Here is a 23,769-nt window from a genome sequence, read left to right as displayed (position 1 = left end):
CTCCGCTGGTGTAGGTCTTCGCTCACTTGTCACCTACCAGAGCGAACCTCCTTAAATATGTTCTCTAAAAGCAGTGTGCACTTCTGAATCTGCTTACACTGCTTTACTTTTCTACTTAGCCCTATATTTATTTGTCTCTTTCTCCCACTAGAATGTAGGCTTCTTGATGGCAGAGTCTAAAATAGGGCCTACTCCATAGTAAGCACTGAATAAATATCTATGGAAAGCAGACTGGAGGGACAGGAAGAAAGAAACTGGATAAGTGGCTCTCGGTCTTTCCTCTTGGGCTGGTTAGAGTCTCCAGAGGGATCCTCCAGTGTCTTGCGTGGGGATTAAGCCTGGATGATGGTGGCCTGAAAGCCAAGACAAGGAGGGTAGGGGACTGGAAGTCTCACCATTTGAGACATTCACTTCATGTAAATCCTTCTTCATAGACCCCTAGGTTCCCACCCTCTACTGTGCCTCGATCCCCTGGAGTAGACCCTCTCTGTTCAAGGACTCCAGAGTGAAATCTCTGTCTTCTGCCAAGGTGGGAGAGTGCTCATCCCTGCTGTATAGGAGGAAGGAGAAGGGATATGGGGAGTCAATTTGCTCCTTTCACCTACTTTCAACCAGTTCTCATAGTTGAGTCCCCTGTATAACCCCCACCTTCCAAGGTAACTGATGACGCAGGGACACGAGCTTTTCTAGGGTTCTGTAGTGTGAATCTACTTGCTTCCTGTGCATTGTCTCTCAGGCAAAAACACAGAGAGGGTAATGTGTCTTCACTGTTTCTCTGCTTGGCGTGTGTGCGTGCGTGTGTGTTAGAACACATATATTTACTATTTGATATGATGCATATATTAGATTTCCTTACTGCCCTTTTAGTGGAGGGAGCAAAGATTAACCCGTGTGTTCAGTTTGCCATGTTTAACTGCCAGTGTGGCCCTGGCCATCTCCCCAGTGTTTACCAGGTCTGCTCCAAAAAAGTTCTGACCCTGGCATTCTCTTTATAGCATAGGCATCAGAATCACATAATTTTCCAGAACCTAAAAGACCAGCTTCCCTTGGTACAGGATCTACAGGACCCCAGAGAAGGTAGGATGAGGCTTAGGATGGAAAGCCAATCTCAGCTGAGTCCTGCTGCCTTCCTTTTCTCTGGTGGCCCTTGTCACCAGAGCCATTCACACAAGCCTGGCACCTACAGATGGCCGCTGCACCCCTCCCCAAGCCGGCAGCTCTCCTGTCCTCTGCTCCCACAAAGACGCACGTGTCCCCGGAGCCAGCGGCGCTACCTGGCAATCCACATGCCCACCGAGGGGCTGACTCCACCTAGCCCCCTACGTTTTATATTTGCCCTTTGGTTAACTCCACCCCTGGTAAATTCTTTCTCGTATAAACACAGGCACTGTTTCACTGCCTTTCTTCTCCCTCTTTTTTTCTCTATTTCAAGAACTGTTTAAAATGCAGAAAAGAATAAGAAGTATTATAACATTCACTCACATACTCATCCCCAGAATTGACTGTAGTTAATATTTCTCACATGCACTTCATCTTTTTTATTTTAATCAAAGAAATAAAACATTCCAGTTAATGATGAAGCCTCCTTTGTACTCCCGTCAGCAAACCCATTCCTCACCCTCTCTCTGAGACAACCACTGTCATGAACTCAGCCTATCTCCTTCCAGAATATTTAAGAATATTTTGTAAGCATGCTTGTTTCCATGAGTAATGTGTGCGGCTGTAGGGGTGGGGGGCACGTTGTAGATGCAGTCCCCTGACTTGCCTGTCAGTACGACCCCATGTGTTCTCCATGTCTCCATGCTGATCTGCGTGGAGAGGGAGCACCTAGGGAGCCTCTTCTTCGCTCTTCCATACATGTGAGTATGAAGACAGAACAGCAGCCTGCAGCCACTGTGCGCCCACCGTGTGCCAAACACCATCGCCCCATTGAACCCTTCCAACCAGTTCACCGCCATTGCATGTAGGGACCCAGAGGTCAGCCTGCGATCCGCTCACGCGCGTGATCTCCAGCTTGGCATCACGGTACCAGCACATAAATGAGGTCTGAAACTCGAGGACCCAGGCGACAGGGATTAGTCAGTGCCCCAGCCTCTCGGTCAGAAAGTTCCTCACTGTGCCCTTGGGTGGAAGGAGCACAGACAGCCATTAAATCTGGCTTCTGTTGACTCTACACCTGGTGGCACTGGAATGTGGACAGATTACCTCTCTTTCTGCCTCAGTGTCTCACCTCAGAAATGGGATTGCAGTTGGCTGCTTCGGTACCTAACAGATTGCTGGCAACCAAATGTGATAGATGATGATTGTGAAGCACTTTGTGACCACGCAGTGGTCTGCAGACGGAGGACAGCTCCTGGCCTACTTTTTCACTCCTAAACAGACCACCTACCGTATGCCAGCCACAGGCGCCTGATTGCATGCGCCTGACAGTACTTAATCCTTCGTCAAGCAGCAGCTTTAGAGAGACTGTTCTCGAGCTCTTGTTTTTCTGGCTTGTTTAATTACCACGATGGCAACAACATCATTTTCTTCCTTTTTTTTTTTTTTTAACTTCATATATATAGTATTTCAGCCTCATTATGGGTTAAATTGAATGTTATGGGTGGGTCTGGAAACCCAACCAAAATTTATAACTTTATTTCTCTGGAAAAATTGCTTCCAAGCTTCAACCAATTACAAGGGAAGCGTTGGAACACCACCAGTTTGTGAGTTGGGACCAATGCACTGTTGACATTGTTCTCTCCGTAGTTCACAGAAGGGTAGCTGATCTCCCCAGAGAGATCAGGAAGCCCATAAGGGCCAGCACTACATCTTGCGTGGATCCCCTGGAAAATCAGGTGCCAGGCTCTAGAGTATATTCAAGAAATGCTTGCATAATTCCTCCAAAGCCCAGCCACCTTGACTGCCTCCAAGAAATGGGTGCTGATGGGGTGCCATGGGTACCCCTGGGAACCTCTGCAGTAGTCAGTAAATCGCATAGTAACAAACTTGGTGACTCCCAGATGAGGCCCAGGAAAGCAGTGTGTCCTGTCCAGACTCTTTTGGCTGAATAGTAATTATAGTAGTAATAACAATACCATCTCCGGTAGTAATAACAGTACCATTTTTAGTGCTTTAGTACTTAGTACATGGTTCTAGATGTTTTATACTTGTTAATGTATTTAATCTTTACCCAGAAAAGCTAGATATTTTTATTATCTTCATTTTACAGATGAGGAGCCTGAAGCCCAGAGAGGTTAAGCAGTTTGCCTACGGTCACAGAGCTGGTAAAAGTGCAAAACTGAGATTCTGACCCAGAGCCCATGTTGTCAACCAGTGTGCCGTACCACCTCTAGTTCATGAAGGGCCAGGATCAAAGCCTCCTGTCTTGACTGTCACCCCCCTTGCCCTGCCCCGTTCCCCCCCACTAGAAATATCTTGCATAATAGTATAGCATTGGCATGTTCACTTGCTTCATGTCACATGATCTGCATTAAAACCTTGAGTAGTAGGCAGGAGAGGTACTTTTCAAAAATGCTTACCTCTACATTCTACCAAATTCAGACAGTGCAGAAAAGTACAAAAGTGTAGTAAATATCTCTGGGAATTCTTTCATCCAAAGCTAAAATCCTGATCAACATTTTGACAAACATTCTTTCGGATCTCCCTCTGAACACATCTGTGTGTAGATACATATTTACACTCCCCGGTCCTTCGGTCCTCACTCCAGGTGAGGTTACTTCTGTAACCGGGGGAGCCTGTTCTTGAGCCTGCAGCTCAAGGTGGGGAGTGGTTCCTGTGGTCGAGAGCCCCTCCTGCGAGTAACAGCTTGGGACTTCAGTCCAGGGTAGGGCTTTCTGTTTTAGTGTAAGTGCTCGAAGCAGAGACCACATGTGCTTTGACACCCGTTGCTCCTGTGCAGACACTTCCTCCGTCACCCAGTCATGGCCGTGAGCCAAAATGGGTGCCGCGCCCCTAAGACTCCATTGCCTCCCTGGGCATGCTGCCTGCTAAGGAAGGGACTCAGGGTACTTGGCAAGGAGGGATATTTTATACAGTTGTCAGTAAAGCTCAATAAATATGGCAGTGGAGCCTCGTGTGGACCGAGTGATGGCTGTAGTTTCCTGGCGCTGTGAGATCGCGGCTCAGGCAGCCGTCCTCCAGTTGCACGGTGATTGCATACACGGCCCCAACGTGACAAGGACTTCCGGGGCCACCTTATCATGTCCCCATCGAGCAGCATTTAAAGTTGTTTGCAAGAAGTTGAGGGGAAATGGGATCTGATACTTGGGTAGGGAGAGATGCTCATTACCTCACCCTAACCAGCATCCCTTCCTCCTGATATTTTGTTTTAGGGTCGGTATCCAGTTTTGCTGAAAATGAAATCATCTTGCAACTCTCAGGCTGTGTTAGTGAAAATGAACTCTAATGTGATTAGATATTAATGCGGTGTAATGGAGGATTGGTATTAAATTGAGGCCTTCTGATCTTATTACTCCACAAATGCTCCCTCCCACTTGGGCTGCTGCCCTGCCAGCCCTGCTTCCCCAGGCACAGGCAGGGGGCACACGTGCCCAAGCCGTGAGCCCGCTACCCAGGGAGCCCAGCTCTGCCCAAGGTGACTCCCGCGAGATCTCCCTCCCTTCACTGCCTTGGGCTCCCAGCCCTGTTGTGAGAGGAGGACAGGTGGGACCTCAGGAGGCATCATTTGGATCCCCCAGCACTCTCAGGGCCACAAGCATGTTGTTGAAGACCGTGAGCCAAGTTTTACCTCTATGTCCAGAAGCACTTAAGGATTTTTTTGATAGGCATGCAGCTAGAAACCTAAGAACACAGTCTGCACCTCCTCCACACCCAGCCCCTCTCCACTCCAGTCCTTTTTCTGAAACCGATCGGAACATAATAGTTGTCAGCGACTGCTATCACTTGTCCTGGCTCTGTCTCCCTTTCCTGGAGGGCTGGTCTGAGAAGCAGGCAGTGGCCCAGACTCAGTGTGTGCTTCCCTTAGGAACTGGGATGGGCCTCTGCTGCCCCACGCAGCGTGGACCCCTCGCTTCCTCTGACCTGCCAGAGGAAGGATGCCAGTCCGTCAGTCACACAGCTCACTTCAGAAGTGACAGGTTTGCCTGTGGGAGCCCAGGTCCAGGGTTGAAGCCCCACAGGGCCTCCCTCTGTAGCCCTGGCCCCAGCCCACGGGCTGCATCCCATCCAGCAGACTCCCCAGGGGAGCCACATGGGTGTGGGAGCAAACCCCCCCCCCCCAACCGAGGACAGGGGCCAAGAGTGCAGTCTCTGGGGATGATCAGATGGCATCACCTTCACATATGAATGATAGCATTTTTGCAAAGAGAATGATTTTTCTTACGCTGTTTCCAGAAAACTGCTTTCAGAGGCACAGACTTTGCACACAGGATGGTAACGACTTTTTAATGACCTGAAGGGGCCTGGGTGTCCGGGCAGCAGTGAATCAATCTCAGTGGGAGGCTCACAGTGAGAGAGAAGACGGAACACCTGAAACCAAAGGGGGAAAAAACAAACCACAAATACATATATTTTCTTTGGTAGCATTGCTTGGTAATTAGACAATTACAGGAAACAGCTTCCCAGCAGCTGGCATCTCCACTGTGTGAGCGGAGGAGGGATGGCAACAACTGTGAACTCCTCACATTTATTACAGAAAATATTATTGGAGTTTACAGTCGTGGGTGCCGAGCTCTCCTCCAGTGCATTCTGATGAGCTGTGAGCCTTAAACCAAGAGCAGAGCTCCTCCTCTCGGGGTTGCTTCAGAGCCTGCCTGGCTGGGCTTTAAAGCAGCTGGCTTTGAGCCCGCCCAGAGACTGGCAGGTCCTGAGAATAAGCCCTTGGGGGGATGCCTTTGGAAGCAGGAAAGGGGGGGAGGTGGAGGCCTGTGGAGAAGCCGCGTCTTCTTCCCCAGGTGCCACCACTTGCACTCATGGCAGTGAGTGAGCCCCTCCTCCCCCTCCCCTTGCCCTGCCCTGCTCAGTCCACATTCCTGCCCTGGTTCAAAACTCTCCTCTCAGAACCCACCACGCCTCTCAGGCGCACGCCCATTCAGCCAACAGGCCCGTTTCACAGATGAGGAAATGTGTTTTGTGAACTCTCACTGACCTTGATCACTTTTCGGCCTCACAATTGTTCCCTCGTGAACTTGGTCTGTACTTTGTGTGTGTTGACGGGGGAGCTTTATGTGAGTCCCAGGTTGCCTTCACAGAAGGTAGGGACACTACATACTGACTGCCTTCCTCAGGCACACATGAGGGAGAGCCCTGTTCCCATTCCCCTCCCCCCCCCCCTCCGCCCCTGCCACCTCACAGGCCTCCTGAGGATAGAGGACAGGCACCCTCCTTCCTCAGCACCTGGCTCCCCCTGCCTGCCGACAGGGTACAATCTAACCAGGCAAATGGTTGTGCTTCCTCTCACAGGTCCTGGCAATCTGTAACTTTTGAAAGACAGCCTGCCTCCTTCATCCGAATCGTGGGAACACACAACACAGCAAATGAGGTAAGGGTCTCCTTTCATGAAAGACGCTGTGCTGTTTCATGATGTACAGGTAAATGCTACATCCCGCGTTAAGTGGAACTGTTTGTTCTCCCCGCTAATGGCCTGTTGTTCAGACAGCTCGGTACAGAAGAAAGTCCTGCTCCTGCACAGTGGGGATATCATTATCATTCTAGATGTCTCTTCACTGGGAAATGAGAGCCAACTCCTATGGCTTTGCTTACTCCCACCAGCCTCCCTATGGAATCGGCAACCACAGAGACCTTGAGAGGTCAAACAACCCTGTCCTCAAGTCTTCTGCCCTCCCAGACGACAGCTATTTCAGAGGTCCCTCAGTGCTCTGAACATGGTGTTTAAGGGACCCCAGCCCCACGGGACCACCGTGGAAGACAGTTGCTGGTTTTCTCTGCCTGTCTATTCTGTCCTGGGCCAGACTGCACATAAATGTTTGTGAGTGGGCCTGTTCCTCCACTGGTGTCCAGGTCTGGATCGCCCCAGCAGATCATGTTGTTTGTAGACGTCCCTTCATTTTTGGAGTTAACGGGGGGAGAGTGGGCAGGTTGTTTCCCCCCATTTTGGGTACCCACAGTCAGGGCAGCAGTCAGGTGATGGGTCTGAGCCTCAAACCACCAGGCTGTTTTCTCGGGAATGTAAATGGCCCCAGAAAAATGCACTGGATCCCTTGGATCAGGAGAGAGAAGACAGTGCCCTTGGTGAACAGAGAAACCAGGACACTTGAGTGTGAGGGAGGGCATGATTCCTAATCACACTAGGACGGCAAGTGTAAACCAGACATGAGCCAGGCACGCCTGGACCGTCATCCCCTCGACAATATGGATTTCCAGTGAGCTCACAGGGGCACCTGCGGATTCAGTCACTCCATTTAAGATGTGAATAGTGTCAGTCAACTGTAAGTTCGTTACTTACCTTTTCTGTTCTTTGGGTGTTGAGTGAGCACTAGTGGCCACTCTGTTGGCTTCATCTGCTTATTACACCCTTGCTTTTTGTACAGTCATGAGTGTTGAGTGTGAACCTCTGAAGGACTGCTAGTTAAAGGCAGGAATCACGGGGTGCCTGAATGGCTCGGTTGGTTGAGCGTCCAACTCTTGGTTTTGGCTCAGGTCATGATCTCATAGTCCAGTGGGTTGGAGCCCCATGTCGGGCTCCATGCTTCAGCATGGAGCCTGCTTGGTATTCTCTGCTCCTCCCCCCACTCTCGTTTGTGTGTGTGCATGCTCTCTCTCTCTCTCTCTCTCTCTCTCTCTCTTTCTCTCTTTCTCAAAATAAATAAACTTAAAAAAAGACAGGAATCATAAGGAACAGGAAAGCTGAAACTCAAGAGGAAATGAAAGGCATCAAAATAGTAACCATTCTGTAGTTTTCACCTCAACGTGGTATTTCTCAGCTCTGCACAAGACTGGCTTCATGGGCATGTGACCAGGGCAGTTGCGTGAGGCTCCACACCCAGAAGGGGACTCTGTGCTTGGGGTTTATGTTCTCCAGCACCATCTTGAATTCTTCACAATTTAACCTGTGAATTTGTTTTCATAATGGGAGCCCCATGGGGAAGTGGAGCACTCACCAGGGGCCGGGAGCCTCAGTTTACACACAGACCCACCTCTGCCCCCTCTCACCTTCCCAGGACAGGTTCTCAGCCACCCACTGACCCCTGGTACCTAGACCTGCCCAGCCTCCCCATCCTAGCCTGACCCATGCCTCCCACCATGCTCCACTCCCCCTGGAGGCCCAGCGTGTTTGCAGGGAGGGTCAGGGTCTGGTGTGACCCTCACCTGAGTCACGGGATAGGGCCCCGGGCGCCTATGTGGGTCTGCCCCGGCCTCGGAGTCCCCTTGCCCAAGGGATTGCAAAATTAAGTAGCAAAAGAAAACCCTGTGTCCGGTCAAGAGAGGAACTGTGGGAGAAAACATAAAGCTTTATTCCTGCTTTTTTGAACAGAAGGCTCTACATTTTCATTTTGTGCTGAGCCCTGCACATTACATAGCTGGCCCTGGGTTCGTGCATTGTGGTTGTCAAATCAGAATTCTCCAGAGCATACCAGGGTGTTTCTGGTACTTCAACTTGCATTCTCAAAACTGAAAATATTGTGATAATTTATACTCATTTTGCCTTTTTATTCATTTGCATTTGCATTTTATTCATTTAGAACAGTGTGCCTACAGTGTGCTTCTTAGAGAGCAGAGCTTATAAACAGTAGTCTGAAACTTTCTCTCTTACCTCTTCATTTCTAACCAAACCTGAAAATTGTAAAAGTAAACAAATTGATATTTGTTAAGGCACAAAATTAAAGAACTCTAAATATCAGGTCATAAAAGCACTTTTTTTTTTTTTGATGAGGTAACAAAAGTAAATTTGAATCTGAATCAATGTATATTTGAGGCCCAAACCAAATATCCTATTTTTAAAAATTTTTTTCTAATCTTTTTAAAAAATTGTAATTTCAGTAAAGTTAACATACAGTGTTAATATTAGTTTTAAGTGTACAACTAAAACTAATAGTGATTCAACCGTCCCATACATTACTCAGCATATTTTTTAAATTTTGCCAATCAATCCCAATTTTTTTGCCACTTATACTTACATTAAGTTATGTGTTTTTTATTTACCAAGTTGGAAAACAATTTAAATTTATCTTCACATAATATATCAAGCTAAAATTGAATATTTTTCATGTGCAGTCACTTCTTATATAATACATCCCCAAAAAACAAACCAGTTCTGTCTTTAATCCCTACATGGGACTCTGCAGTCTAGTATTCCAGCAGAAGGAATTCTAGGTCAGAGAAGGCCAGGGAGCACTGGGATGTATCTAGGAGGGTCTCCCGGCACTCAGCCCCAACCCTGTCACCTACCTCAGTAACCAAATGAGGAATAATTTCCCATTACAGAACCCTAAAGTTGGAGTGCAAGACCTTCTCCTCCCAATGAGTTTCCAGAACTGTCTATGCAGGGAACTCCAAGTACACTCACCAGCCCGTCTGTACAGGTTGACTAATTAACCGGTGATCTGTTGCATCTGGCTGAGCAGCAACTTGCCAGGCTGCCTGACTGAGTCAGTTATTGTTCAGGGAAAAAAGCCTCAATGTGGTGTTGCCAACTGGGAAACATCTGAAATCATAACATGAATAATGAATGGGATCATAAGGCAACACCCACAAACTGTCTTTCTCAGAGCACACAAGAAGACGCAAAAGTGCTGAATCTCCCTGAGTGTCAAGAATCTAGCACTCTCTCAAGGCCCCTCGGTGGCTCAGTCAGATGAGCGTCCAACTTCGGCTCAGGTCGTGATCTCATGGTTCGTGGGTTCAAGCCCCAGGTCAGGCTCTGTGCTGACAGCTCAGAGCCTGGAGCCTTGCTTCGGATTCTGTGTCTCATTCTCTGCCCCCACCCCCTTGCACTCTGTCTCTCTCTCTCTCAAAAATAAATATTAACCAAAAGAAATTGTTTTCTTTAAAGAATATGGCAGCTCTCAAAGCATTCTCTCCTACAGCATACTAGTTTTGGAAAAAGTATCACCTATCTTAGAGAACAGTGGGAATGTGTCTAAGTTGGGGTGGTGATGTTCAGAGGTGTGAGAGACAAGGCTGTAGTATAGGAAGAGGGGTGACTAAGGTTGGTGGGGCAGGACTCCTGGGGAAGGCAGCCCTGGAGGAGAGCCATGATGGCACAGACAGCCAGGGAAAGGAGGCTGGGGGCAGAGTCAGGAAACCAAGATGGCAGGGAGGTGGGGTCCAGGGTAAGCCCATCTCTAGTCCCATGGAAGACAGAAATCTGCCATCAGGGTATTGGGGTCTGGGCCCCTCTGTCTCACAGTTGAGGGTGGTATAGGGAGAGGCAGAACTTCCTCAGCCTGTCACTGCTTGTTTGCCATATGACACCTGTGGCCTTCATTTAGTCAGAAGCAGGACTTTTAGATACTGAGTGTTACCAACCCACAGGCTTTGTGCTAATTTCAAGAAGCGTAGATGGGATTGGTTTTGAGCATGTGTGGGTAACAGAGAAATGTGGGTAACTGCCACATCTCCCAGGAAGACTGTTTTCTGCAGGTGCTGCCCCCTCCAGGGAGAAGGTCTGACAGGGGATGGCAGGGAAGGCCCAGCTCAGAGGTTCCTCTGACTTGAACACTCCTGGGGGGCGCGGGCGGTCTGTTTTGGTGGCAGGTGGAAAGTGGCCCGCACAGTGTGTCAGTGGCTGGGGCTACTAGCAGCTTGCGGCTGTGGTGCTGGAACCTACCCCGACCCCGGATCCCGGCTGCTGCTGGAACAGCAGAGGCCTCTGAGCTGAAACAGCCTGGGATTTCCTGCCCAGCGTGGGTGTGCGTCCCACCCCAACCAGCCAGGCCTTCCTGCACCCGAGGTCCGCCTGCGACCGCTGCATGTTAATTTCCCCGCTTCCCTGCGATCGGGCTCTCAGGTGACAGCAGCCTCAGCCACTGTGGAGGTTCAGATTTCTTGATCACCTGTTTTGGCACGCTTCTGATTTCCTGCAGCATTTCATCCCTTTCCTCTGGGAAGTGTGTGTCTGCTGCTGGCATCTGTCTCTCATCTATCCTTTGTGAGCACCGCAGCAATGAATTCATTTCATCTTTTAGCTACGTTTACGACTTCTGTCAATAAATTTCCCTAACGCTTACCTTACAGACTCCACCGCTGCCTCGTGTGACCTCCCGCTCCTTGTGTACTTGGCATCATCCTTGTCACTTATCTTCGCTTCTTACGCTTCCTCTCCCTCCCCGCCAGCGTGTGCTCTGTCATCCCCTGCTCCACAGTCTCCCTGTGCTTGGCGTGTTTCCCACACGGCTCGCGTTTCTCCCCTTTACCCTCGGTTGCCTTTCTTGCATGTCTTCTCTGCCCACGCGCAGGGTTTCCTTTGTCTTCTTGTCCCGCTTGGCACTAGATGGCAGACACGCGTCTTTTAGCATGCCCGCCCTCTCATCCTGCTCTCCTTCAGTTGTTTCCATTTGTCTGATTCTCCCCAGGGCCAGTGGCCCGAAAGGTCCTCCTGGGCTGTTTCCTCAGTCACGTTATGGTGGTCTCAGCCGCCAGTCTGGCAGTCATGAGGTCGTTCCCGCGTGGTTGCCCATCTTCCTCAACTGCTAATCAACTCTGCGTGTTCAGGAGGCAGGTACTGTTCAGCTTTCTGAGGCTCTCTTTTCTGGAAACGGTCGCAACCTGGGCCTTGTCAACAACACCACAAACGTCACGGCAGATCTCCAGTTTCAGCTCTGGAGACCGTGGAGGAGCCCTGCTGCTTTTGAAGCAGCACCTCGCGTGGACCCCTTCGTTTCCATTTCATTAATTATCGTAGCAGGGCCACAGAGGGACATGCCTCCATCCTCAGAGGCCAGACGAGGTCCAGATGAGAGCTGTCTGCAAATCTGTCCGTGTATTAAAGGAAGTAGAAGTGGTACCTGTTTCTTTTTATGGCTTGGATGGGAACCCGGGTTTGAGAGCACGTTCTGGAGTGATTTTTCAGTAGGCAGAGAGCTCAGGGGCACAGATGGCCCCTGGGGGCTCAAAAAGACTATAGAAGAAACTAACTATCTGCAATATAGAAAGACTGGGGTCCCGCTCCCAAGAAGCCACATGCAAACCTTTGCCAAGTCAACAGAAGCTGAGGATAGAGCTGATGGTCTGTAGGCTGCTCTCAGGGTCCCACTTCACCTATTGTGTGTGTGCAGCTGAGGAAAGAGGCTGTGTCATATTTATCTTTGTATCCCAGGCACCTCGCATGGGCCTGGTGCGCATCAGCATAGAGTACCTGTTGGCTGAGTGAGTGAAGGAATTGTTCAGTCTCCCTTGTGCATCAATCAGCCACGTAAAGGGTTCAGTAATACAGGTTCTCACCATCAAGAGACTGTGGTGGTCTAAGGCAGACTTTCTGTAGTCACAATGAAGAGTTTCTTAAACCAGTCACTTTTGTAAGTGGAAAGGTAAATAAGCCACATACCTCAGCATGTCCTAGTTCAAGACCCTTTATAATGATTATTCTTATTATAAATTATAAAACAGGAGCTCATGTGTACTGAGCACTTACTGTGTGGCAGGCTCTATTCCAAACCCTTTAGGTTTATTACACTATCTAACCGTCATATGGAAGTAGATTCTACTCTCACTCACTTTTTAAAAATGAGGTAGCTCAGGGGAACCTGGGTGGCTGTCAGTTAAGCATCCAACTTCAGCTCAGGTCACAATCTCGTGGTTCGTGGGTTCGAGCCCCGCGTCGGGTTCTGTGCTGACAGCTCGGAGCCTGGAGCCTGCTTCAGATTCTGTGTCTCCCTCTCTCTCTGGCCCTTCCCTGTTCGTGCTCTCTCTCTCAAAAATAAATACATATTAAAAAATAATAATAAAATATTTTTTTAAAAGTGAATTAGCTCAGTACCAAGTGTTGACAAAGATGAGGAGCAGCGGGCAACTCACATCCAGTGCTGTGAGAGTATGACCTGCTGTAGTTGCCGAAGAGGATGGTTTGGTAAGATCTACTAAAGTTGAACATCTGCATGCTGCCCTAAGACTAAGCATCTCACACTCGTGTGTTTTCTAAAGAAGCTCTTATGCAAGAATGAAAATGTTCACAGCAGCACCATTCGTTCATACCAGACCCAAGTGGGACACCACCCAGTCATCTGTCCAGGGAGATGGATAAGCCAAGCCTAGTACGTCACCCAGGGGGCTGTGATCTACATGATGAATATCACAGCATGCCAAGGGAAAGAAGTCAGATACAAAAGAATACGTAAATTAGGATTATGTTCTTAAAACTTCAAGAACAGGTAAAAGTAACCTATCACATTTGAAGATGTGGACACAGGTGGTAAAACTTAAAAAAAAAAAAAAAGCAAAGGAATTATTATTATTAAAACCAGAATTGTGGCTTCCTCAGGGTGGGGAGGCTTGGATCAGGAAGGGCCGGCCATGTGGAGGGACCATGGTACACCAGCAATGTTCCTGGGTTCTTGAAAGTTTGCGTGGCTTTTGTTACATAGTTATTCAACAAGCTATACGTTTGCATTTCCATGTACTCTTTGGTGCATGGTTTTCACAGCCAAAATGTTTCAAGCAAAAAGGAAAATTTGATGAGGAAACTAAAGCCAAGTGATGTTAAGTGACTTGCTGGGTCATGCTGCTAGTGAGTGACAGAGTGAGGATTTGAATCCGGGTAATTGGTCTCTCAAAACATCCAGGCTGCTCTGTGTCCCACAAATGCATAATAAATAGTAAAGCCACAGAGGTGAGCCCATCTCTGCCGCGGCACAGTCAGACTTAGCAAGTGGCTTCTGTGGGCACACTTCCTGTGCCAGCCAGTGCCTAGGAGAGAAACCACGGCAGGGCCCTTCCTTAGAGGGATTTCAGCCTCGCGCCTGGTGGAAGTCAGCCACGTGAGGGGCGCCTGAACTCGTGGCACCGTGGAGGGCAGCCCGCGGTGGAGACGGCAGTGCGGGCTGCCAGCCCAAGCAGCACAGCTGGCGTGCGTGGATGCGGGGCCGGGGCCGGAGGAGGGGGTTTCCTCATCCGTGAAATGGGTCAGATGATCCTGGCCCTGGGGACCCCATAGACACGAACGAGATCGTGTCGTGGAGGGTTGCGGAGGGTGGGCGATTGCAGACTCCCCCGCGCGCTCCGTGCTCGCCGTGGCAGAATAGCAGTCAGCTCGCGAGCTTGCCGCAGGAGGGTCCTGCGCACGCCGGCACCAGCAGGACAGAGTGTCAGCAAGTGGCTGCTTGAGCTGCCCTCCAGGACCACTCAGCGCAGAGCCCGGAGTGAGGCAGAATTTATTTACAGGCTTCTGTCAGGCCGGTGAGTGGCTGTGGGTCCCAGTGCCATCCTCGTTCCCATAGCAACATGTGGCTCTAGTGAAGGGAAAAAAACAAAAACAGGGAAATGGGCTCTTTAGAAACAAAACAAAACGGAAAAGGCTCCTTCCTGGCCTGGTGATAATTATTTCCCAGAAACCCCCACCAGGTCTGATCACTCCCTCTCTGGTCCCCCCGGGATTTCCCCGGCAGCATCCTCCGGAGGCTGTGCTCTAAGCTTCCAAAGGCAGGTACACGTCACAGCAGTCATAGGCTGGCTCTCAAGGCCAGAACTTCCGGTCGGTCAGCACCAGAACTGAAGCAGACATCCCAGCGGCAGAGACGCAGAGAGATACAGAGAAAGTGGACCAGTGAGCCTCTCCCTCGGAAGACCTACAGACAGAGACGCAGTGTCAGCCCTCAAACTCCCACTTCTGTCAGGGAGAAGGAACCGGGCCATCTGGGGGCATCATGTGGCAGTGATGGGGAAGGGATGTGCACAAAGAAAACCTACTCAGGAAGAGAAATAACGAGCACAAGCCAGGTTTCAGGTGGCACCTGGATGCCCTGTGGGGTATATGCAAGATGGAGGTGGTATTTGCAAGGGCGGGACCAGGTGTGGGCCAGAGACCAGGGAAGCACAGGAACAGCAGGGCCCCGGGCATGGGGACAGGTAAGCCAGCCTGGCATCTAGGAGTTTGCTTAATTAATAGAGGCTTTGCCTGGGTCCCGCACTATATTGCACTTTTTTTTTTTTAATTTTTAATGTTTATTTTTGAGAGAGGGGTGAGGAGCAGAGAGAGAGAGACAGAGGATCTGAGGCAGGCTCTGCGCTGACAGCAGAGACCCCGATGCGGGGCTCGAACCCACGAACAGTGAAATCATGACCTGAGCCGGAGTTGGATACTAATTATGAGCCACCCAGGTGCCCCTCCACCGCACTTCTTGAGAGCAGAGACAGTGTCATGGTATCTTCGTGTCCTAGCACCCAGCCCCGTGCCCCACACACAGTAGCCCCTCCATAAATCAGACTGAGGGCCATAGCTATAGTGCAGTGTTCTGAGGAAAATAAGCTCTCAGGAATCACCTGTGACAACTTGCATCTGAGGAACGAGGAGGAGCTAAAGATTGCACCAGGCTGTCATCCCCATGACCTTGGAGAGTGGCAGGGCTGTGGTGGCTGGGGGAAAGTCTGTGGAAGCATTTAGTTACAAGATACTGTAGGACACAGTGAGCGGGAGTTACAGGTGCCATCCACACAAAAATGTGGATTTAAGGAGTACACATGTAGCTCGCAATCCAGGTCAAGTACCTCAGAAGTCGGGCTAAGAAGAAAGGGCTGGAGAGGGTCTAGAAGTAAGCTCTGAGAAATAACCCTGATGTGCAGGCTGGCAAAGTAGGGAACGAGCGGAGGAGGAGAGAGCAGAGGGTGGAAGGAAGGGAGGGAGGGCCTCGTGGAGTGTGGCCCAGGAGACCCCAGCACTGGTGCCAGCGTCACCCCCCCCCCCCGACCAGCTCTGTGACCCCCCAACAAGTCACTTCACTCCCTGGCTCTCAGGACACTTGTCTTTGAAATAAGGAGAGTGAATTCGATCTTAAATCCAGTCTCCTTCCCAGTGAGACAGAAAAAGCAGGAAGATACTTAATTTGTAGCATAATTACAAAAGAAGACCTGTTCTAGGCATCTTTATTCTTAAATGCCTATTATGGAAGACTTGCTTGGGAAGAGGGAAAACGACCCAGCAGTGAGCGTGTGTCATTGCACTTACGCTGCGATCCGCAAGGTCCTCGTGTGTGCCGTGCTGCAGCCGCACCGACTCGGCACCAAACCACTGCCCTGGGAGGCGGCGCCCAAAGAACCTGAGTGGGTGAGGCGTGGGGCCGCCCAGCAGCAAAGAAGGGAGATAACCGGCTTGTGAGGATAATCTTGAATGGCGTCCTAGTGCCGAGCCAGCAGTTAGCAGCCGGCCCGAAATCTCCAAGCAGCTGGGGCTGCGACGCGGAGCAGACACACATCACCTGGAGGAAGTGAAGAACTTTCCCGGAAAGCTGGGGCTACGCATGCCGGCCTTCCGGGGCTAGTGGCCACAGACAGACTCTCCCTTGATGTGGGAAGGGGGCCTTGGTAAGGCCACACCTGCCAGGCTCTGCCTGGGAGCTAGAACATTTCCCGTTTCTGTTTCTTAGTTTTTCAAAAATAAAAAGAAGCCACTAATACTCCAGGGCCAACTTAATTACGAAGAGAGTAAATCGCTCTCCCTGGAACTCTGGAGTGTGCACACATCAAAAACAGTAACTGGGGATTGTGGGGCTGCCTGTATTGATAGGTATTGGAAAGACTCTTTTTCCAGAACCTTCCAAGCAGTGAAGTTCCAGGGATCTGTGGGTGCCCTGGCCTACATGAATATGGGAAAGTGATACTGGAAAGTTTAAAAACTTGCCATATAAAAGCAGTGTCACCAAGAAATGTACTTCTACATGTATTAGGACTAAATATTTGTGCAAAACGATGTGGGCATCCTATCATCTGTAAGCAATACTGAAAAAGTATTGTTCAGAATCTGGAAATATCTCCCTCTGAAGAGGGTTTCCTAACTGAAAACAATGGTTTGGGCTGTTCAGATGTACAATTACAGAACTTTTGTTTATAAAAAGGGGTGTTTTGTCAGAGACACTTGGACTTCATTTTTAAAGGAACAAAAAGTAAAACATCCCTGCAGCCTACAGAGGGGACTCTTGACCTCTGCCCCTGAGGTGAGTGTAAGAAAGATGTCAATTGTCACAAGCGTCAGGATCTGTCGATGCTCATTGAACGCACAGTGGGTGTGGGGTGAAGAAAGATCGGCAGTCTTCAGGGTGGCATAATTCAGAAGCCATGTCTCTGTGTCTGACTTACGGGCCGATATCACTGAGAGGTGGTATCTATTTTATAAAGATATGTCACCTTGGAAATGTAAGCTGAAAGCTTGGGTCAGGAATCCTATTTGTATTGGTTGGCATGAAAGCAGTCTGTGAAAATTACTCAGGAGAAACCAGAAAAGCAAGGTAGAGCCACGGATCAACATTTATTAAATTTTCCCAATTTCTGCTACAGTTCACGGCGGACTCTTAGTGCAACTTGGGAAAATTAGCAGAGGCTTCTCTGCTTCTAAAACCCTTGAAGATGTGTCGAGCACAGCGTGCTTGGGGAGTCCCTGTAATGAAAGGCGGCAGACAGCGGCCAGCCGAGGAGCCAGCCCCGTCACCGAGAAGAGGCCAGAGCGTTTGTGCTCATCCTTTCCAGGGTTCACAGAGAAAAAGAACACCCCAGACTATCTCAAACATGTCGAAAATTATGGCTCCCAGAGAGGAAAGGCAAAGTGATAATAAACAGCAGCTACCAAAAAAAGGACACCCGGATAGCGACTAAGGCTGTGTCGGATTCATACACACGACTACATTCCAAATTAGCCGGCTCCTCTCCAGGGATAGATCCAGAGGCCATTGAAGCTGGTTCAGCGAAGGTGCCCCTTTGTGAGCGGCGGCAATCAAACAGGCTAATGGGATACATGATTGCCGAAAAGGGGAAGGGAAAATGATGCGGCGGCGGTCGTAATGGTTTTGCATAAATCAGTAGTGCGACTCTGCCCTGTATGCCTCATTCACTTTTGGTCACATCGTTTCCGAGGGGTATTGCAGTCTTGGGAAGGTTCTCAGGAAAGAAATTGAATTGCACAAGCTTCTGAGCGAAGAGAAACTCAGAACCTGGCTGTTCCACCTAGAGGGAGGCCAGAGGTGCACTTGGGCAGAGCAGCCTGAGGGTGTGGCGGGCAGGCGGCACACTTTCGATGGCACCCCGCGCCCCCAGCCATCGCTCCCTCCCCTGGTTTCCGTGTGAGAGCAGGGGCCCTGCGGCAGGAGGAGGGAGGCGCTTCAGGCCCCTTCCGACCAACGTGATCCCCGAGGAAGGAGCCAGTTTCCCCACAACAGGCTCGCCTTCCACCCCCGCTCCCGAGAACAGTTAGGCCTCCTCTCTGGGTGCCCAAGGTCCCGACAGGGGGAACCGCAGTTTTGCACGAGATGATGGTGGTGAGGTGCCGTAGCCCAGGACGTGGCGGGTGTTGGCTTCATACTGTGTTAGGTTCAGCTGGCGGGTGGGTGGATCCTCAACCACAGCCCAGCCTGCACACTGTTCTGCAGACGGGTGAGCCGGCTCAGAGCTGCTTGGCCCTGAGGCAGAATGCCACCACGCATGTGACCTTGGGCACACTGCTGCCTCCTTTGCAGAACAGTAAACTCCTACAGGCAGGGGCACCCCTGCTTAGCGCCTGGTCAGTGTTTGTGCTCAGTGGGGCAGTTGAAGTGTGAAAAACAAAAGCAGGGAAAGGATCTGAAGATGAGGACGGGCCCTCAGAGGTTGGCTGAGCCGGGAGCCCCCTGGGACCCGCTGCTGCCATCTCTGTCCTCCCAGAGAATCCCCGGAGCCTTTTCTTTCCTGTGTCGGTCTCACCTCATCTGTTACCCAGTTCTGTTACTCTTCCTTTAAAAAGGACTCTTTCTGTTTATCCCAAATGGCTAGTCTACATCAGGGGGTTTCAGTGTTGAAGGATTTGTTGTCATCTACCTTCCTCCTTTAACCACTTTTATTAGTTGTCACCATAAACATGTATTTCTTTTGTAATATTTTAAATTTAATCCCTTTTTAAGAGTCTCTTCTGTCCAGAGCCCCTGTCCCCTGCTCCCCACCCAGGTCTGGCCAGTCCCTCATGGTACTGCCCTGGGCCATGGCCCCACTGCACCCAGCCTGCACCCTCCTGCTCTCTCCATCATCACCCTCCCCCCCAAGGCTAGAGCTACAGTAGCCTCCCCTCTCCTGCTGCGCCAAGGGCTCCCTCCTCTGGCCTTTCCTGCTTGGCTGCCTCAAGCTTCCCGACTCAGCTCTGGCATCTCCTCCCCCAGGAAGCATTTCCGACTCCCCCGGGCCGGTTGGGACCCCACCACACCTCATGGCTCCCTGTAGGCCCAGAGCCATTTGCCTGTCCAGTGAGGTGTCCTTTGTCCTCATCAGATGATGCACCCTCTGAGGGGCCAGGACCCGCATGGTGGGCATGCAGGTGGTGCATCATAAGTGTTGTGGAGTGAATGAATGCACTCAAACCTCCTGACCTCCAGGCCCCATTCACCCAGTTCCTCTAGCCACACCTGCCGCCTGTGTGGGGCTCGCTCTGTCCTCAGCGCCTGGCACGCAGAGGCACCCTTCATTTCCCGACTCCCGCCCGCCCTTTGCCTGCTCGTTCTGATTCCCACTGCACGTTTTACCCCTTCAGTGACTCCAGTCACTGGGTAAGACTTACCCACCTTTCTATTTGTAAAACACCCTTTTCCACTTAAAATCCTCACTACACCAGTTTGTGACTTAATAAAATTAACTGTTTCCTGTGTGTTGCCTTTGAATCTGGCAGAGCCTGCTCGGCTCCCTGGAGATGCTCAGGGAACCCATGTTAAAGTTAATTGGTCCTTCAGCGACACTCAGGATTCCAAGTCCCAAACTGAAGCTCAGCTCGGAGGTGTGGCCCCATCCCCCGGTCCGGTCACATGTGTGCCCACCCCGGGGCCGCATGAACACAGTCAGGCAGCTGGGATTTCCACGGCCTCCAGTCTGCCCTACCTCAGGTGGAAGGACTGACCACTGGTGGCAGGGGAGCAGCGACTATGATTTCTCAGGGAGGAATAGCCAGAGCAGAACACAAAACAGCCAGTGGAGATTCGCTGTCAGCATTGTGAGGTGTGTTGGGGATAACAGCCGTTTGCGCTATTATTTTGAAACAGGTGGGTCAAATGGGCTAAAGACGGTTGTGCAGTCAGCATCACCCAAGTTAAGAAAGAAATGCAGGCTAGAAGCGGGAATGACAGTGGAAATGAGGGCAACAAGAAGCAAGCCAGCAAGCATTCATTAGGCACCCACTACATACAGTCTTCCCAGGCTTCACCAGCACCATGCAGAGCAGATGGTAGTGTCGCTGATGTGGACCCTTTCCCAGGTGAGAGGCATGTTCTGAAGGACCAGCTGTTAGCGCCCAGCCTCACTGAGAGTTTTTTAAATTTTATCTTTCAATCCAGAATTTGTACTGATGTGTTTATCATTGTGCAAGGGCTGCATGGGAGAAAGGGCAGCCACACCTTGGTCCTTGAGTTGCAAGGTTGCAAGGTGGGTAGACAGAGGCAGGAGGGGGCCGGGCTTTGGTAGGGGAGCCTAAAGCCTCGCAGGGCCTGTGGGGCAAGAGCTCACCCAGAAATTAAGGACACTGAGGAGAAGGAGGGGGATAAGTCTCAGTCAGTGCAGGGATTAGCATCAGCTCAGGGGCCTGAGGGATAACCTCTGGAGATCGGGGCTGAGAACGCAGGCGATGGGATTACACAAACAACAGCACGATGGGACAGGAAAAGGGCTCAGGGTTGGAAAGGGGAAGGTGCAGTTAGTACAGCATGTTCAGAACATTTCCCTCTCAGAGGGTGGAGATGTGGGCTCTGGGGACAGAGTGTGACCGGTCGGTCGGACTGAGAAAGAGAACAGGATGTTTGCTGGCTTAGGAAAAGCTCCAGGGAGGGGCTTGGGAGAGGGGGCAGGGGTGGGGGTGGGGCTCCAGGCAGCAGAGCTGTGCCCAACAGCACCATCCCCTCCCTCCCAACCCCCCACCCCCTCCTTACTTGGAAAGAGGAGTGTTAATAAAGCCAGAGGACTGTCGCTAACCCACCGAAAGATGGTCTTGTCACTTGAAAAGCTGTGAGAACGTTAAATTGATGGAGGGGAATAGATGGATAGCTGCTACCAGGAAGCTGTTCAAATTTGCCCTGCATGGTACAGGTCAGAGCCAATGGCCCAGACAGTTTAAAATCCCCATGAAAGGCTCTCCCATTGAACTTTTGACCAGTAAGCACCTGCAGATGGGCCCAAGCAGAGAGATGTGCTAGAACAGGCAGAGGAAGGAAAGAGAGGAAAGGTGGCACGGGGGTACTGAGGGCAGCTGGCACCGTGAGGCCCCCAGGAAGCACCATGGTGAGGACAGGGCCACCTGAGCTTCAGGGAGTGGAATCTGCTCGCTCTGAGGGAGACCGGCTTTGCCAAAATGAACAGGATAGACCTGAAGACATATGGCCTCAGTCTTCACGTTAGAGTTTGAGATGTGAAATTTGAAACAGCTGTAGATAAATGAATTAAAGTGGGAATGTGGAGAAAATAGTGATGCAGGAAGGTAAGCACAGAATTTATAATCTCATAGTTGATACCACATTTGCCTTCTGTGAATTTGATTCTACAGTAAAAAGGGTGTGTGTGTGTGTGTGTGTACATGCACATGTGTGTATGTGTGCACGATGCATGTGCATGCACACACTGGAGCCGTGGAGGACATAGAGCCCCCGGGACAAAGGAGAGATGGTTCCTCGTCCACCCCCCGCCCCCCACCCTCTGCTTGCACTTCCTCCCTTGGGGAGAGAAACAGGTGCCCACCAGCCCTGCCCCACATCCTGCCCACTCCCAGGATACCAGTGCCATATCCACTACAGATGGACCCTCATCCAGGAGCAGACTCACCAAACATGGGCAGATCCAGAGTTGAATGGCTCCTCTCCAGCCAGCAGGCCCTGGGAAAGAAGGGGTGGACCCCCATCCAAGGGAGCAGGGGTTGCAGTTCTCCAGGAAGCACTGGGTGACCAGGGAAGGGCCGGGAGTGTGCCATGCCCCTATGCCCCTGTGGCACACAGCCTGCCTTGCACGCTGTCTGCACAGGCTCCAGGCTCCCACCAGCCCTTTGCATGAATATCACTACAAAGCAGTTACACACTCAGCATCTGCAGCCAAGTTCAGTGGTAACTTTACAAATTCTACCACTTACTTCTTTAAGCAGAAGCCTGGGGACGAGAGGGAGAACGAGGTGTTTGTCCAGGATGCTTGGGTCTAGCGGCTGGGCTTCTGCCCCATCGGTCCCCCAGCCTCAGTTCCTGGCCCAGCCCAGCCTAGCCTAGCATACCAGTTTGTTTAAGACTCTCTTGTGCCATCAGGCCCTCATCCCTAAGTCCCTAAGGGTTTAGGACTCATCCCTAAACCCCATTCCAGGTGAGGCTTCATCTGCCCCTATTGCCTCCCTCCCGTCATCCCCCTGCCTCTCGCTGGGATCCACCACTGCCAGAGCCCTCCTCACCTCTCAGTTTCCCCAGTGAGCCTGTGCGGCCCCTCTTGCCTGGGCTCCAGCAGATGCCTGGGCTCCAGCCTCCTGTGCCAGCTCATCTCAGAAGTCTGGGACCCCTCTTGGATTTGTCCCACTTTGCTGAACTTCACCTCTAACAAGTAACCAAGATCAGTGTGTGTTTCTCTTTAATCACCTCATGGGCTGTAACTCCTCTCCTTGGCCTCTTTGACCTCCCGCCCAAAGCTCTCACCCCTTGTTGAGGACAGCGTGTGGGCCCCAAGCTGACCACCCTGCCCTCATTGCCAGATGAGTCTTTTCAAATATCCCAGTAGTGCATCACCAGCACGGGTCCTTTTGAGGTCAGTCTTTGTTGTTGGATCTGATGTACAGGCCCAGCTCTGTGGGACATGGGATGAGCATGTCATGGGGTGTTCCTGCCTCAGAGACCTCGCCGGCCCTGCTGACTCGGATCTTTTCCTCCGACATCACTGGGCCCTTTCCTCCCCTGTGTTCTTCCCCTTGCCTGGAACACTTCTAAACCCGATGCCCTCTCCTTACCTCCAAGCCATGCCTATTAGCTTTCTTTTTTTTTTTTTTTTAATATGAAATCTATTGTCAAATTGGTTTCCATACAACACCCAGTGCTCATCCCAACCGGTGCCCTCCTCAATGCCCATCACCTACCCTACCCTCCCTCCCTCCCCCATCAACTCTCAGTTTATTCTCAGTATTTAAGAGTCGCTTATGGTTTGCCACCCTCCCTAACTTTTTTTTTTCCCCTTCGAGTCTCCTAAGTACAGCAGTCATGGCCTTCAAACATTTTGTTCACTTATCCCATAAAAGAACTTTGGAAAAAAGTAATCCTTTGAACATTTAAGGTTGAGAAGTGAGCTACTAAGTTTAAATACAATTATTTTTATAAATATGAGGTTAAAAAATAAACATTTTGTAAGATGGAAGATGACCAATTACTAGGAATAAATATTTGGTGACATGATTTTAACCAATTCATCAAATAAGGCATACCAAATCCGAAAGTCATTGTGCAAAACTTTTACTCATGGGCCTTAGCCAGTGTATCTTGAAAATGTTTTAGTTCTGGAAAAATCCCAATTACGTTTAAGAAATTACATGAGGCACGAATACACTTGAGCGGATCTTCACCCTCAGGGGGGCCAGGAGGTGTCAGGGCCCCTTGCTGAGGGCAGGTGAGGGGGCTGTGCTTTCCTTCTGTGAGGTGGGGAAGGGTGTTGTGAATTCAGTCATGTTCTTAGACAGTGTTGGAAAATACA

General features: G+C 50.6%; 1 protein-coding gene across 4 annotated transcripts in view; it reads left to right on the top strand.

Annotated features, from left to right (window-relative positions):
- The window catches only part of BTBD9 (BTB domain containing 9), a 413,561-nt gene that overhangs the window by 383,233 nt on the left and 6,559 nt on the right, over positions 1-23,769 (top strand). For all 4 annotated transcript variants that reach the window (XM_042986255.1, XM_007085235.2, XM_042986256.1 and 1 more), the window contains exon 10: positions 6,424-6,502. In XM_042986255.1, the coding sequence (XP_042842189.1) occupies positions 6,424-6,502 (79 nt within the window). The remainder of the gene's footprint in view (positions 1-6,423; positions 6,503-23,769) is intronic.

Source organism: Panthera tigris, chromosome B2 (assembly GCF_018350195.1).
Source record: "Panthera tigris isolate Pti1 chromosome B2, P.tigris_Pti1_mat1.1, whole genome shotgun sequence".
In the NCBI taxonomy this organism is placed as follows: domain Eukaryota; kingdom Metazoa; phylum Chordata; class Mammalia; order Carnivora; family Felidae; genus Panthera; species Panthera tigris.
This window is presented reverse-complemented; position numbering and strand designations above follow the sequence as displayed.